The sequence below is a fragment of the Miniopterus schreibersii genome (assembly GCF_964146895.1).
Source record: "Miniopterus schreibersii genome assembly, chromosome: 1".
NCBI lineage: Eukaryota > Metazoa > Chordata > Mammalia > Chiroptera > Miniopteridae > Miniopterus > Miniopterus schreibersii.
The window spans coordinates 97,992,876-98,010,640 of NC_138101.1; the positions used below are offsets into that span (position 1 = coordinate 97,992,876).

The 17,765-nt window shown below is 33.1% G+C and overlaps 1 protein-coding gene across 1 annotated transcript in view; it reads right to left on the bottom strand.

Moving 5' to 3' along the window:
- The window catches only part of MDGA2 (MAM domain containing glycosylphosphatidylinositol anchor 2), an 829,367-nt gene that overhangs the window by 287,717 nt on the left and 523,885 nt on the right, over positions 1-17,765 (bottom strand). The window contains exon 4 of the mRNA XM_081140380.1: positions 9,121-9,317. Coding sequence (XP_080996506.1) covers positions 9,121-9,317 — 197 coding nt within the window. The remainder of the gene's footprint in view (positions 1-9,120; positions 9,318-17,765) is intronic.

Consider the following 17,765-nt stretch of genomic DNA (forward strand, 5'->3'; position numbering starts at 1 on the left):
TTCTGGATATTATCTCAGCACTCCACTAAAACTGTTATCAATGACACTCTTTTGTTAAAATGTAGTAAATCTTTTTTATGCCTCTCTACTTCTCTGCTTATTTCTAGCACTTTACCTGGCTACTTTGACAGGCCCTTATGTAAAAATAATTGATTAAAAATATAATATTTTAGTCCCTTCTTGGTTGTTTTTCATTTTATATTTTATCTATTGTAAAACTTTTAGTCAGCAATCTTCTACTAATATAATTCTTGCGCTCTCTGACCAATTATCATAGTGTCATTTAGCATCTATGTACAGGTACCTAACAAAGCTCTTAGTCAGAAATGATGCTGGTGTTTATGCTGTCTAAAAGTAAAGAATATAAATTGGGTAGTAGTATCGGGATTTTAAGGTTTAGAGAATTCACCTTACCTTTGTGCGAGAGTTCACACAATTTATATACACCAACAAGTATGGCCTAATAAATAAAATGGTTTCCACACACCATACCCTAGGTAATTCTCATGCAGAACAGTGCGACAAAATAGGCATATGAGATTGACAGACAAAAGGAAAGAATAATTTTTACTGTGAAGTTTAGATACACAATTTCCCAGTGGTTGAGCTAGCATGGATTTAGATAGTTGTTTCCGGTGAGCTAAGATGATTTACATCTTGTATTCAGAAACAAAATATACCAAGATGTGTATACCTACAGTAGAGTCATCTATGTTAGTATGTAAGATTAATCTGTGGAGCATGTCAAAGAGGCAGAGGGGCTAATCCAGACACAATATACCGAAATAATGAAGAAACAGGCAGAGCATGGGAGGATTTGAAACTTACCCACTTAATTACTTCACCACATTCAGAAAATGATGAAGACATTCAAGCTGAGCCTGTTACTCTCAATAAACAGCTCCCAAAGTTAGGCTAACAAATGGTGTGTATGTACATATGGATATATATTTACAATGATTTAGGCTTTCCAACTGATAAATGTTCTATCACTTAACATTAATTTTATTTTGTTGATCATATAAATTTAGTATTCTGTGATGTTGTTTTAAGGCTTTTTGCATGAGAATTTCCATGATTTGTAAAAAGAAATTTTCCCTTGATTATTGTCTAATTGTATAATTAGTCTAATTAGTCTAATTATAACAAATTACATAATTGATGTAAATATGTTCAGTCTTGTAATTAGATGGTGTAATTACAATACACAATATGATGTCATGAACATCTTTACAAAAGTTTTATAAAAATAGCAAGAGTATATGTAGTTTGCAAAATTTAAGTACACATTTCTTTAACATTCACAAAAATATTTTCAACATCTATATTTAAACTTTTAAAACTACTTTTTAAAAAAGTAAAAGGAAGAAAAAGTATTCTATATATTTGTCAGTGGCTATTACCAATGGTGACATTTTCTAGTCAAATAAAAACCAGAGCCTTAGCAGTATTTCCACTTTACTTATAAAATTAGAATCTTTAAAAATATGTATTTTCAGACATCAGTAAAAAACAAGACTTCCAATTTGCACTGATTTTTTGCAACTTTATTATAATTTATTACAAACATCGATAGCAATGTATGCTAGCCTACATCTTCAGTATTGAGTGGAAGTATGATAAGCATAGTTACTCTTCTTAGACATATTACATTATATGCTTTGGAATTTACACCAGCCTCAGAAACACACCAATTTTATTTCAGAAACATAACCTACAAAAATGTATAAAGAAAATCTTGTCACTCGACAAGATGGTATAATAAATATTCAATACAAATTGATATAGTTATTAGCTTAATATGAATAAGCATGTGGGATAAATATATCTTACCTTAGAAATTTTATTTTATTAAAAACAGAGCATTGTTATTGAATAGAAATAATAACTTTAAAATAATTTAATTTTCTAACATTAATAAATAAGCAGATTTATGATGTCATTTAAATCTTCCACAATATAATCCCAGTGTACCTTCCCACTTTTCCACACATGTACCAAGTATTGTTCCAGCCAACCAGAGACATAGTCAGTCTTTGGAGATGTTAGCTTCCTTCTGTATTGCAGATGCTGTTGATTTCCCTCTGAATGTTCTCTCCATAGGAGCATTGTGCTCCTCTATTTTGACAATAATGTTTACTTTGTATCATAATTGCTGTTTACCTTAACTTCTCCCCATAAATATCAAGAAAGTTAGAGAAGGAGCCTTGTTTCTAACCTCTATCTCTGGCAGAAAGTTGCCAATATCTTGCACATAGTTGATCTCAGTTATGTCAACTGGATCTTAATTACACTATGAAAACATGAAGGCCATAGGATATGGAAATAAATTAAAGCATTATTAAGTCTTTCAATACCAATACAGCCATGGAAAGTACTTCCATTATGAAGGTACATGTGGCAGTTGATGTAAAAATCAATAACACCTAAGAATTAAGATCTATATCTATATCTATCTATATATACATATATACCTGTTAGCACATAAAGCAAAAGGAGAAGTATAAACATCATTCATATCTCATTACAAATAGCAAAGCCTTTATACTAAACTCCCCATCAAAACAAAAGTAAATCTTGGAAAATATTTCAAGGATGCATACAACACAAAATTAATTTTAAATCTAAAACAAATTTGACATGTAGACTAAATAATTGATGCCTTTAATTCAATAACAGAATTCTGTAGTTACTAAGAAATATTTGGTTTTATTTTTTAATATAGAGAAAACTTAGATATGATATCTCTGTAAATTACAACCTATATAGCAATTATATTTGATCATTGTAGAAATAAAAACCGCAGGCTAAGTCTATTGCATTGCTTTCTCCTGCTGGACAACCATAATTCACAGTTCTTCCAAATTGCCAAAGCAGTTAGAAGCTACAAATAAGAACATTATTTTCTATCAAGTAGATTCCTGAGTAAAAATGTTTTCTACATCATATTCTTCTTCATTATAAAAATGTGCCAATGAGGCTGCAGTTAGCCCTGGAGTTTTCAATTTATTAATTCTAATTATTTTCACTCAACAGAACTTTTATAGAAACACTGCTTCCTCTGTATCTCTCTATATTTGATATCATATGAGACTAGAAATGTTATTGCAAGTACCACTGCATCCCCTTGAGGAAACTGGATTCAAGCAGAGTTTCAAAATGGTAGCCCAGAAGGGCCAAATGTTGAACTCTGGTGACAACAGGTGATTTATTGTTTTCTGAAAAGCGGGCATGCACGGCAAGCCTCAGCAGTTCTTATTTTCATATTCCCAGATATATTCACATGTTTATGTTACCAGATTAGTCTCAGTAGGCATTTGCGTTTGTGATTCCTACACACAAGTATACCTACTACGGCCCACTGAGAAAGAAACCTTGGCTCTCAGGTGGCTATATACAACTAGCTGCCTTGCCCTGAGAGGTAATTTCTTTATAAGTAGCATTCCAGAATTTCTTAAGTAGAAGACCAGCTTCCTATGCATCTTTGATAAACACACATATACACACAAAGACTCAAAACAATATCTCAAAGGATGACAAATCTAAGTAAAACTGGTTTTAGAAAATCTTACATGTGCTCGCATATTGTTCATAGAACAATAAATACTACATGTGACAAAAAAGTAAAATCAAAATGGAGGGGATCAGGTTTTTCATTCCTTGATTATAATACATCACCAATATTAATCATCCTTAGTTAAAAAATCTTAAATTGATCTCCTCAAATTGATCTACAAATTCAACAAAACTTCACTCAAAATCTTATCAGACTTTTTGTAGAAAGTGACAACAGGATCTTAAAATTTAAGTGGAAATAGAAAGAAGCTAAAACACTCAAAACAGTTTTGAAAGAGAGGATCAGAGCTGCAGGACTTACCTTTCCTGATTTCAAGACTTGTTATAAGCTACAGTAATTAAGACAGTGTGGTATTGGCATAAAGACAGACATATAAATCAATGGAACAGAATAAATAGTTCAGAAATAGACCTTAATACATAGGGCCAATTGATTTTCAATTTAAGTGGCAAGAAAATTTAGTGGTGAAAGAATGATCTTTTCAATAAATGGTACTAGAACACATGTCTATCCCTTTACAACAAATTGAACTTCAAACATTCCCTCACACATAAAGAAAAATGGACTCGAAATGGAAAAAGGAAATAAGTTGATAAATATAGTGGATAATGACTGTTTCAAAGAACAAAATAATATCTTGTTGATTTTAAATATATGTAGAATTAAAATACTACACAAAATAAAATATAAAAAGGGTAAATATTGTTAACCTATTCTATGTTTATATCCTTATTGAGGAAATGGTCAAGGGTGCAGGTTGTAATTTTAAGTAAACAATTAAATGATAATAAAATAATTTAAAACTCTAGTTAAATAGAGGAGGAAATTAAATATTATAAATATTTGATAAATCCAAAAGAATGCAAGAAAAGAGAGATGTAAAATAATACAAGTGGGTCATATTTGGATTAAATTCATTAAAAACTAAGATTGTCCCACTGGATAAAAACAATGAAAATATATTCACTGGTTACTAGTGACATGTTTTTTAAATATAAAGACACAAAGTTTGAAAGTAAAAGATAAATTACTGCTCCCCCACCTTCCCAGAATGCAAAAAACATTAACTGAAAGAAAACTTGTGTTGTTAATAACAGACAAAACAGACTTTAAGGTAAGAAGCACTCCTAGAGGTAAAGAAGGACATTTCTTAATGATAATCAACCAGGAAGATATAATATCAGGAAGATAATAGACTCAGCCCACCAGGAAGATATAATCATTCTAAATCTATATGTACTAATAATATATTTTAAATATATAAAGCCCTAGATATTAACTAAGCTCTCTCAATAGCTTAGAACAGCAGACACAAAAATGAGAAAACATACAGAAGATCTGAACAACACAATTAACAATAAGACCTAATTGGCACTCAACAATTTTGGGATGCACATTCTTGTGGTTGTACATGAATCACTTATGAAAGTAGAAGATAGGCTTAGCATAATGCAAGTCAATTAACTTTTAAAGATTAAAATTATTCAGAATATGCTTTCTGATACAGTGGAATTGAACTAGAAATTAATTAAAAATTATAAGTTTGGCCTGACTGACATGACTCAGTGGCTGAGCACCAACCTATGATCCAGGAGATAGTGGTTCAATTCCTGGTCAGGGCATATGCAGGGTTCAGGGCTCAATTCCCAGTGAGGGGCGTGCAAGATGCAGCCAATCAATGACTCTCTTATCATTGATGTTTCTATTTTTATCTCTCCATTCCTCTCTCTGAAATTATATATATATATATATATATATATATATATTTTTTTTTTTTAAATTATAAGTTGGAAAATAGTGTAGTGAAGGCCAAAAGAAGGAGAGGTGGGGGTAGGTGTAGGTGGTCAAAGCTGGGGGCAGGGAATGGCAGTGGTCTGCAATAATGTTAACATTAAAAAGTTTTAATTAAAAAAAAGAAGAAAACAATAAGATAGTCTTCAGAAGAAGGTAACTTAAAGTCAAGAAATAAAGGTTCCACAGCCAAGTCCATATATATATATAATAAATTATAACTAGAAAATTGTCATAGTTTGGAAATTAAATACATTAAAATAAGCTCAATTATAACATCATTCTCATTCACAATTCATTAAGCTTTCTTTATGGATAAAGAGGGATGGAGTTATAGAGTGATTCAGGAGCTACTAACAACTTGGAGTCAATTTTAACCATCTTATAGCTAGTAATCCAGACAATGCCATAGGAGTATTGGCTCAATATTGAACACATATTTATTGAGAATCTTCCATGTGTAAGGCATTGTTCTAGCTGTTGAAAAGACAAAGCCTCTACAATTAGTGAGTGATATTTAAGCACAAGATAATTTGATAGTTTCAGTGCTATGAGAAAAAAATAAAATAAAACTGGGTGTTAGGAAAGAGTCCCTATGGAAAGGAAGGGATGATGCTCCAGATAGATCTGCCAGGGAAGGCCTTTTGGAGGTGATGAGTTCCTACTATTAAAAAGGCCCTGGCATGATACCTAAGTAAATTACCTTCTACATGGAGGAATTAATAGCACACAGACTCTCGGCATGTCTAGGGATGGTGTGACTAGAGCAGTATCTGAGATATAAAAAGTTAGGTAAGAGAGAGAAGACAGAGCAAGGTCAAATATGATCTTGTAGGCTACAATACACTGAAATGTCCAAGTAGTTTTTATTCATTAGTATTCATATCTGATATTAAATCAGAAAATCATTTACATGTTTAAATGATCACTCAGATGTTTGAGTTTTCTGTAATAATGCATGAAGACAGTCAGGAACTTACTGCCATATTCCATGGAGAGGTGTGACTGTCCTACGGTATGGTGAACTTGTGTTTATCAGGTCCATGTACAGTAAGGATATCAACATGCGTAGTGTGAAGAAAAGTCATTGATAACATCTCATCTATTAAAAACCCAGTATTCTCTGTGGCTATACGAACTAAATTTTCCATGTGCTGCTATTTGAGAGTTTCTATCAGTTTGACCTATAAAATATGTTTAATATTAACAAATTAAGTACATATAAAATGTAGCCGGGCTGGGCGTGGCTCAGTGGTTGAGTGTCGACCTAGGATCCAGGTGATCGGGGTTTGATTCCCGGTCAGGGCACATGCCCGGGTTGGGGGCTCAATCAATGACTTTCTCATCATTGATGTTTCCATCTCTCTCTCTCTCCCTCTCCTTTCCTCTCTCTGCAATCGATAAAGATATATTTAAAAAAAAAAAAGAAGTAAACGTATTGATGTATTTCTTGCTCCCAGATGATTGTTAGGACAGATACAGATAATAGGCATTTCAGAAGGACAGATAAGCAAAATAATCAAGTATCAAAGGCAGGGAAGACGCATTTAAATAGAAGGTATAACAGCATGTTATTGGTGATTATCAAATGCAGGAGGTGAATTACAGCATTGCAAGAAAAGCTTGTTTGTTTCTTAAATATTTCTTAAGGGAATTAATTCAAACAGTCCAACAACAAAGGTACCAGCACATACAAAGTTAGAGAAAGCCTGTGATATTCATATAAAAGGAAATATCAGTACAGTACTGAAATGGTCAAATTAAAAAGTTGTTTCTCATAAAAGGATGGGAGAAAAAAAAGAAGGAACAGAAAAATGAAAGTTACTGTAAAAAGCTGATTCAATAACTTCTAATTTGAGAGCTCTTATGAGGTGGTATTTTGTAGTTGCTAACATAGAAATTGTAACAAATTCAAAGGAAATGAATGAAAAGTTGATTGTATTTGTTAAATAACTTTAAAACAAATTCCTAATTATATTGAAAATACAAAGTTTTCCCCAAATTTGGACAAGGCTCATGTGTTCATTTCCAAGTGATCAGACCCATCTGAAGGTAAGAAATATCCATGTAGTGAATAGGTGCTTAGAATTACCTCAGTGCCTATAAACATTATCATGCTAAACAAGAAAACATGTTTTTCAATTTTAAAAATGTCCATATTTTAAAAAATAAATTAATAAAAGTAGAATTAAACACAATCATTGATCATTTATCTGAATTTCTAAACCCTAGAGGCATCTAAGCAATTAAATATTTAACAATTTTTTTTTATTCTTAACTAAAAATATTTGATTTTAGTAAAAATTGAAGAATAAATTTTCATAGTGTAGAATATATATATAGAAAAATTGTGATCTTGTCAGCTGGCAGAGAAGAATTGATGCCAAAAGGAGGGAGGGGAGGCATAAAAGAGAGGGTCAAATTAAAACAGGTTTTGACACTGTATCACAATAGATTTATTGGTAATACTTGTGAACAAAATTTTTAGAGATTTATATTATGGCAAGTAATAGCTGTTCTACAACTTTAAGTAGCAATACATAGAAATATTTATAGATATTTGTGATATTTATATATATTTATCAAATATGTGATATATGCAGATGTGTTTGCATATCATGCATTCTTTCAGTAAATATATAAACATTAGTAATTATATTTACATGAATTGGCTGGGCCTTAGACATTAAAGTAAATGGTTTACTACATATGAAAATATATTCAGTGGTGTAAATGGGATGCTGGGAAATTTACAAACTCAGGATAACCTGATGCTATTAGAGAATTGAGATGTGAAATCTGTAATAATCTTTAAAAATTTGAAGGAATATTTATAATATTTAAAATTTAGTTGTATATTTACCTAATTATAGACTTACAATGCCTCAAAACTTATACAATATGGTGAATCACCTGTTTATCTTATTGCCTCTATCATGTTTATTATTATTATTATTCTCAGCCATAATAATTTTGATATTTCAAAATACATTTTTAAACATTTAAAACCTTTTCTGTGTTGATTAATTTTGTGCTCCTTTGTAGCCATCAAAAAAAGCAAAAAAACTTTCTAATTAAACAGCATCCACAATATATTCCTAACAAATGTCAATGTCTTCTTCAAGAATTAGTAAGTCTCCAATCTCAATATATTACAGAAACATATTTCATATTAAATTCGCTCTGTGAAAAATTAATTCAATTTTTATTTTTATAAAATAAATTTGTAATGACTCATTAGACATATTAGTTTTGCATAATTAAGGCTCTACTCATAAATAATTAAAAATCAAAAATGAACACATAAATTAGACAGATTTTTTTTTTTCTAAAGCCAAAGTGAAAGAAATTTCAAGTAGATTTTGTCATTTCTTTAAAACTTATTTACCATTGAAATGAGGACATCAAAGTCTTTTTTTTTTTTTAAGAAATATTTTCCACCAAAAAAGCAGTCAGCAAATGTATAATTATGTACTTTAAAGTGAAACCTAGGTAAACTTATGAACAAAGATATATGTTAATTAATTTAAAACTTTTTCAAGAGTTAACATTTTAAACTTAATTACCATGTAAAAAGACAACTAATTTTTCTTCATTATTTGAATCTTCTGATCCTTCAGTAAAGAATGTTGTTTTTTTAAAAAAGCCAGGTTTGAAGAAACTCATTTTAAATAGATATAATAGTGCATGCTGCTTGAATTAGGAAAATATTCTAACAGCATGGGGTGGATAAACTGTACTTTAATTCATACCTGGGTAAAGAAGGGTTCATAAATCTCAACTCCTTTATCAGATCCTTGTAGTAATACCTCCTGGCCACGTCTCCAGCTGTACCGAACAGGTGGATTAGAATTGGCAACACACCTGAGGAATACTGTTCTCTCATAGTAAAACTGTTCTTTAGCTTCACCTATACTTTGATGAACAGTTACTACAGGATCATCCAAATCTGGAAAAAATAAAAACAAAGTGACAATGTTGAGTTACATGGCTTTTGAAATATGGTACATATAAAAACTAACCAAAGATGCATTTTCTTAAATGATTTTATTGCTTATCACTAGATTTTTTTTTCATTGAGTTTACTGACCTTATTTACAGAGAAATTTCCAATGATAGATGGCAAAGACAAGTGATAGTTATTTCTTAAGATCTCTATTTGTTGATATAGCATAAATGACCTCGCATATTTATAACACTTTGCCAATAAAGTGCACATAAAACTGAACTCCAAGTAAAACATCAGAATTTGAAAACCTCAAATTCAAGAGATTAGCTAAAATGATCAACCATAGTGACAGAGAAATAAATGTCAAGCAGCTCAGTTGACTCTTTCCCTTATCATACTTCTGATTATTTTTAACTGACATATTAAAAATAATCAAAGAATTATGTTTAGAAATTATTATAATCTTTATAATAAGAAAATAAGCTCTTGTACTGAGTTAAATTTTTCCTCAGTCTCAGATTTCATACCCCAGATCATATCTTTTGATTTGAAATGTGCTAACAGAAAGTACTATTATAAGGCACTAATATTTCTACTACATGCATCCTAAATAAAAGATGTGTACCACAGGACTTAGCAAACATTTTCTGGAAAAACCAATATGTAAATATCTTGGTCTAGATGGGTCATACAGTCTTTGTCTCAACTACTCAACTTTACCACTGTAGAGTGAAAGCAGCCAAAGACAATAGGTAAAATGGATGAAAGATGAATGTTGCTGAGTTCCAGTAAAACTTTATGTACAAATGCAAATGCCCCAGCCTGATCTTATTCATGGACAATTGTCTGCCATGGGTTGCCAAGCCCCGATATACCATATCTCAGATTCTTTTCTTAAGAGAAAAACAAACCAAAGAGTGCACTTGTTTTAAAACAACTGTTTTGTATATTTAAAAGTTGCTAGGAGACTAAATCATCAAAGTTTTCACCACAAGAAAAATAAAATTGTAACTGTGTATGGGGATGCATGTTAACTGGACTTATTGAGGTGATCATTTCACAATACATACAGATATTGAATCACTATGTTGTACACCTGAAATTACTATAATATGTCCATTATATTTCAATACAAATGGGGAAAAATAAAACAAGAGCTCTAGGTTCCATGTGCTAGTATTAAACTTAGTCTATGTTTATTAAGAGTGATGCAAAAAATTTAGCTGCATTTATATATTAATTCATTGAGATTTACTCCTTTAGCTTTATAGCTCTAAAAGGTAATTAACCTTTATGGTCTTAAATTTCTTTATCAATTAAATGGGAATAATCATGGTACATATTAATAGGGCTGTTGGAGGAGTAAATGAAATAGTCCATAAGGCCTTGGTACATGATAAATGTTCAATAAAAGTTATTATTATTATTATTACTATTATTAATAGGGTTTCACTTAGATTTCCATTAATTCCATATTGTTTTCAAACCTTTATCTCACCAGTTCATAATGAACTCACTTTCACCTTAAATAGGTAAAAATGTCACTATTCCATTTGTCCAGGCTATCAAATGTTTCTCCATGGCAAACATTTTTATGTGAAATCTGAAAAGAAGCGACCTTATTTATATAAACACAGTGGTGAAGTGTGTGAGCATATGTTACCCTGAATATTTAAGACATTCTTTCCTAGAGGAGATTCCTTTTGATATATTAAAATAACTGAAAGCCAGAGAAGTAGTAAAGTAATAGTTGCCCTAAGGAATTGAAATTAAGAACAGAACACAAAATTTCCCGTTGCAAAAACACAAAAAAGAATTTTTACATGTGAATTGCTTAACAGTTCTACTTTGATTTCTTGCTTTGCAACATTCTGACGTGTGTTTTTGCCCCCCAACATTGGAATATTTTCACAGCTACTTCAAAGGCCTCTAATTTTGATACTGTAACTTTACAGAACAACTGCTGTTTTTTGGTAAAGTTTAAGGAACTTTCTGTTTAAATTCACTCTATTAACTATGCAGGGTATATGCTGTTTGGTTTAAATAAGTTGGAGTACTTAGGGATTCTAGTATCATTATCATGAACTATTTACAGGTCTTTATATCAAATCCCACAGGAGGCTGATTAGCTGAATTCAGCCTTAGTAAGTTGAAAATTAAAGTACACAATTTATGTTGTGATCAATTGTAGACATTTTTCCCTTGTACAAAACGACTTCTTACAGTCATAGTCTCATTTTTAGAAAATATGAGCTCTGTCATGTTATAAAAAGAATTCTGAAGCCAGAAAGTTGTATTGGCAGAATTATCTGTTAAATTCACCAATGTTTAGGAATTTCTACTTCATAAATCTCCTAAATCATTTTTTTTCAGATTTAAAAATACATATGACAAAAACAAGATTTCTTTTAGACAAGCAAATAACAACATGACTAAAAATATATATTTTAAGTGAGATTTATATACATATATATGATATATAATTTAAGTAACATATATATATATCACAAAATATACATTTAACATATACTCTATTATTGAATGTATACTGAATATGTATATTTGTCTTTGGTCATATTTGTTGGAAAAAAGACACTAAGACAGAGATATCTGTGCAGAAAGTATACAGACATACCTCAGAAATATTGTGCCTTCAGCTCTAGTACACCACAATAAAGCAAGTATCACAATAAAGTGAGTTACACTAATTTTGTGGTTTGCCAGAGCATATAAAAATTATGTTTGCACTATACTGTAGTCCAGCAATTTTCAACCTTTTTCATCTCATGGCACACATAAACTAATTACTAAAATTCTGTGGCACATCAAATAATATATTTTTTGCTGATCTGACCAAAACTAGGTATAATTTTTATTCATCTCCACTGGATAGCTATTGTGTTGGCTGTAGTCATTTTTTTTTATTTGACAGTCTAAGGGAAAAGAGGTCAGTGCCCTTGACTAAACAGTCAGGTAGTGCATGTTTTAAAAATTCTTGTGGTACACCAGTTTAAAATTGTTGTTGTAGTCTATTATATGTGTAATAGCATTATGTCTAAAAAAGAATGTAAAACACTTAATTAAAAGTATTTTATTGCTAAGAAATGCTAACCCTCATCTGAGCCTTCAGTGAATCATAATCTTTTTTGCTGGTGGAGGATCTTGCCTCAATGTTGATGGCTGCTGACTGATCAGGGTAGTGGTTGCAGAAGACTGGGGTGGCTGTGGCAATTTCTTAAAGTAAGACAATGAAGTTTGCCTCATTGACTCTTCCTTTCATGAATAATTTCTCTGTAGCATGAAATGCTGTTTGAGAGCATTTTATCCACAGTAGAAGTTTTTCAAAATTGGAGTCACTCCTCTCAAATTCTGCCACCCATTTATCAATTAAGTTTATGTAATAGTCTAAATCCTTTGTTGTAACTTCAACAATCTTCACAGCATCTTCAAGAGGAGTGGATTCCACCTCAAGAAACTGCTTTCTTTGCTCATCTACAAGAAGCAATTCCTCATCAATTCAAGTTTTATTATGAAACTGCAACTCAATCACATCTTCAGGCTCTACATTTAACTGTAGTTCTCTTGCCATTTCCACAACTGCACTTACTGCCTACACTGAAATCTTAAACCCTGCAAAGTCACCCGTGAGGGTTGGAACCAATTTCTTCTAAACTCCGGTTAATATTGATATTTGACCTCTTCTCAGGAATCAGGAATGTCCTTAATGGAATCTAGAAGAGTGAATTTTTTCCAGAAAGTTTTAATTTTCCTTTGCCTGGTCCATCAAGGAATTATTATCTATTGCACCAAGAGCCTTAAAAATATATTTATTAAATAAGACTTGAAAGTAAAAATTACTCCTTGATCCATGGGCTGCAGAATGGATGTTGTGTTAGCAGGTATGAAAGCAACATTAATCTCATATATCTCCAGCAGAGCTCTTGGGTCACCAGATGTATTGTCAATGAGTAATTATATTTTGAAAGGAATCTTTTTTTCTGTGCAGTAGTTCTCAACAGTGGGCTTAAAATAGTCAGTAAAGCATGTTGTAAACAGATATGCTATCATCCAGGCTTTGTTGTTCCATTTACAGAGCACAGGCAGAGTAGCATTAGCATAATTCTTAATAGCCCTAGGATTTGCAGAATTTTAAATGAGCAGTGGTTTCAACTTAAAGTCATCAGCTGCATTAGTCCCTAAGAAGAAAGTCACCCTATCCTTTAAAGCTCTCCAATCAGGCATTGATTGACTTCTTCTCTATAAAAGTCCCACATAGCATCTTCTTCCCATATAAGGCTGTTTTGTCTACATTAAATATCTGTTGTTTAGTGTAGCCACCTTCATTAATTATCCTAGCTAGATTTTCTGGATAACTTCCTGCAGCTTCTCCATCAGCACTTGCTGCTTCACGTGGCACTTTCATGTTAGGGAGATAACTTCTTTCTGTAAACCTCATGACCAAACCTCTGTTATATTCAAACTTTCTTCCGCAACTTCTTCACCTCTCTCAGCCTTCACAGAATTGAGGAGAGTCAGGGACTTTCTCTGGATTAGGCTTTGGTTTAAGGAAATGTTGTGGTTGGTTTGGTCTTCTATCCAGACCACTACAACTTTCTCCATATTAGCAATAAGGCTCTTTGGTGTTCTTTATTATTCATGCATTAACTGGAGTAGCAATTTTAATTTCTTTCGGGAACGTTTCCTTTGCATTCATAAATTGGTTGTTTACTTCAAGAGGACTAGCTTTTGGCCTATCTCAGGTTTTTACATGCCTTCCTCACTAGGTTTAATAATTTCTAGCTTTTAATTTAAAGTGATGTGTGGTTCTTCCTTTCATTTGAACACTTAAAGGCCATTGCAGTGTAATTGATTGGCCTAATTTCAATACTGTTGTGTCTCAGCGAATACAGAGAGAGAAAGAAATGGAGAATGGAAGGTTGGTGGAGCAGTCACACCCATACAACACTTACTGATTGAGTTCACTATCTTATACGGGCATGGTTCATGGTGCCCCAAAATAATTACCATAAAACAGAGCACAATAAAGTGAGGTATGCCTGTATTGGAATGTGTCTTCCAGATCAACATGTGGGGAGGGCTAGAAGGAAGTGGGATTGTTCAGGAGAAGAATTGAACTACAGTGCAATTACAGCAAAAGTTTCAGTAGTTCTAGAGAGATTTTGAAGCTGCGATGTTCCCTCACAGCTCTCTTGACCTAAAGCAATGGAGCTAAGCCTTTATATACACACAACATCCCCCATTAACTAGTCCTAGTATGTGTACTGCTCCTCACCAGGGTGCATGACTTTGGGAAGGGCAGCTCTGTTTGGCTTAGTGCAATTTCTAGAGAAGTATTTACCTGATAGCCATCAGCTATTGTAACTCTCAGCAGCTGGAGGAATGAGTCCTTTAATCCCAAGGAAGAGATCTGGATGATGCACTATAGCAACCACTCAGATACACTTGCTTGGCATGATAACTCACTCTACCTGGGAAAAACTACTAGAAGATTCTGGTTAGTCACATTTTCTGGGGAAACTTTCAAAGGAAACTATGCTGGGATGATATTCATTATCTCCTTCTACTATCACCATTCTAGATTGCCCTTACACTGAATCAATATATCTTTTGGTGTATGTACCTAGCCAGGTTACTATACCTTTTTCACTGAAGATTTTGATTCCCTAGTCACCATTCCTCCTCAAGTCATTTGTATGTACTCATTTGTTTAACACCAAAATCGAACAACAGAATAATAAGAAGTACCTCTGGATCAATTGGATATCAAACATATTTTTACTGCCTCACTGTGTAAAACAGCCCTACCTCTAACTGATCATATGGGCCAGTCACGCGTGCCAGGATGGTGACTCCTCTTATTTACTGTTTCCTCACATAGGAAGCCTAAAGTAATTGAGGTGTAGCTAAGACTTAAAGATTAATGGGACTCTTTCTGTGTCATTTAATAAAAGCTTTTCCTTTTCTGAGAACTAGGACTTCTAAACTGGCAGAGTTTAGATGCAGGAAGGGAAATATAGATTCTGCAAGTGAGTCATTGAATGTGATGGTAATAAGTGGAGTCACTCCTTGATTCTTGAACTTACGTATTCTATCGGAAAAACACACGCACACAAAACCCTCATATAACAATGGTCATTGATTTAAGATGTATACTGTATCTTAGAGGATAATACACCCTTCTCTTTTTTAATTATTTTAAATTTCTCTTTATTGATTTCAGAGAGAGAAGGGAGAGGGACAGAGAGAGGTAGAAACATCAATGATGAGCCTGGCTGGGCGTGGCTCAGCGGTTGAGCTTCAACCTAGGATCCAGGTGATAGGGGTTCGATTCCTGGTCTGGGCACATGCCCAGGTTGTGGGCTCGATCAATGACTCTCTCATCATTGATGTTTCTGTCTCTCTCTCTTCCTCTCCTTTCCTCTGAAATCAATAAAGATATATTTAAAAATAAAAAATAAAAAAACAAATAAAAAAAAAACATCAATGATGAGAGAGTCATTGATTGGCTGCCTCCTGCACGCCCCTCACTGGGGAACAAACCCACAACCCAGGCATGTGCCCTGACCGGGAATCAAAAGGTGATCTCTGGGATCATAGGTCAATGCTCAATCACTGAGCCATGCCGACTGGGCTAGTACAACCTTCTTACTGGATATTATCTCTCTGAGAATTAGCTGCCCCATTCAAAGAACATTTTATCACTCTAATAAGTTGGCATATTTAGGTAGTGTAGAATATGATATGACCAGAGACTCCCAGGACAATATTTCCACTGCTACATTCTCACAGCTCTAAAATGTGTTCTGGTCCTATGAATGGTTAGGTAGGATCATGTGTTAAGACTAAAACATTCCAAAAGCCTTTTGATAGGGCTGATGCTGGTTGAGATCAGCAGAAACATTCATACCAAGAATCCATGTCAAATTCAGTCAAAACTATGCACTGTCACTTTTAGAGTAAAAATAAGTCTAATATTATCAATTTGCTACCAAGGAAGTGGTTGGCATTCACGAAGGATAGTGCCTTATCAAGAGTCAAGTGATTGTCTCTAAAAGTTTGTGTTTTACTTTGGAGGAAATGTCCTGGCAAGCTCCAGACCACTGGATCTCTAAAATTTTACTAATATTGTGTGTCACTGAATCTTCATAGGCTTATTCCAACCCTGTGAATTATGTGCATCTTACCAAGATATCCAGTGTACTAGCCACCTTTTGTTCATCAGAACTGAGGAACATAAATCATTGATATAGTAAATTAATATTTAATAAATGTCCAGATGGCCCATATCCCTTTGGACTACATTATGAAAGTAAGTGAGGGTTAATTTAGCTTAGGGAAAGACTGCAAATGTATACTATTGTCAGTCCAAAATGAATGCAAATTATTTCAGATCTTCTTTCCTAACAGAAGTGGAAAAGAGCACATTAACTAGATCACTGGACACATACCATACATGAATCCATGTTAATCTACTCTAGAAAAAAAATACCATATCTAGCATAAGCTGCAATCAGGACAGTTCTTGGATGAATTTTGATAGTACACTATCATCCTCCAGGATCCCTGGTTTTGGCAGAAGACAACATAGTCAATAAATGGAATATGATATGGACCATACCGAGAACATCTTTTAGGATTTTAAGGGGGGCATTAATATCTGCTGTTCTCCCTGGGATATGATGTTATGTTTTACATATTCAGCTGGAAGTAGGAGCATTGCAGAGGCTTATACTTGGACTTCTGACTAGGATAGCATTCATTCGTGGGGTCAAGGAATCAGTGGAGGTTCTGACAAGTAGTAAGTATATCCAATCCAATTACATAATTGAAACCTTGGTAAATGACAACAGGGTAGCTTTGTGGGTTGGTAGATATACTATGAGCCAATTGTGGATCACAATGCCATTTATTACCTGGCACCCATATGCCCAAATATAATAGTACAAAAGCATAATAATTTGGTAGACTCTTAGGTATCAAGATCAACTTGAATCCTGTGTACAACAGTCCTCAAAATGTTTCAGAAACTCACTTTCCCTAGTACATAGGTTCTTTGGAGAAAGAATTGGGAAAATTACCATTTTTACTTGCTACGGTGTTGCAGTGATTTAAGTCAGGTTCATAAATTTGGCAGAGTCATGAACTTTTATCATGTGACTATATTCAGTCTCTTGATTGTCCATCTGATGTCTTTAATTGTGTAGATTGGGTAATATCCTTCTTGATTGTTGATTTATTTTGCTCCAAGATATGTTATGTTTTACTAACCATCTCCATAGCTCTTTGCGAGTCCAGAGCCCTGGATAGATTTTTAAATAGTTAATCAAGATAACTGAGCCCACCTAGCTATGACAACTAAGCCCTTCCATCTAGCCTTTATTATTTTGAGATCCTGGCACCCTCATTGCTATCAGGAAGCTCAATTCT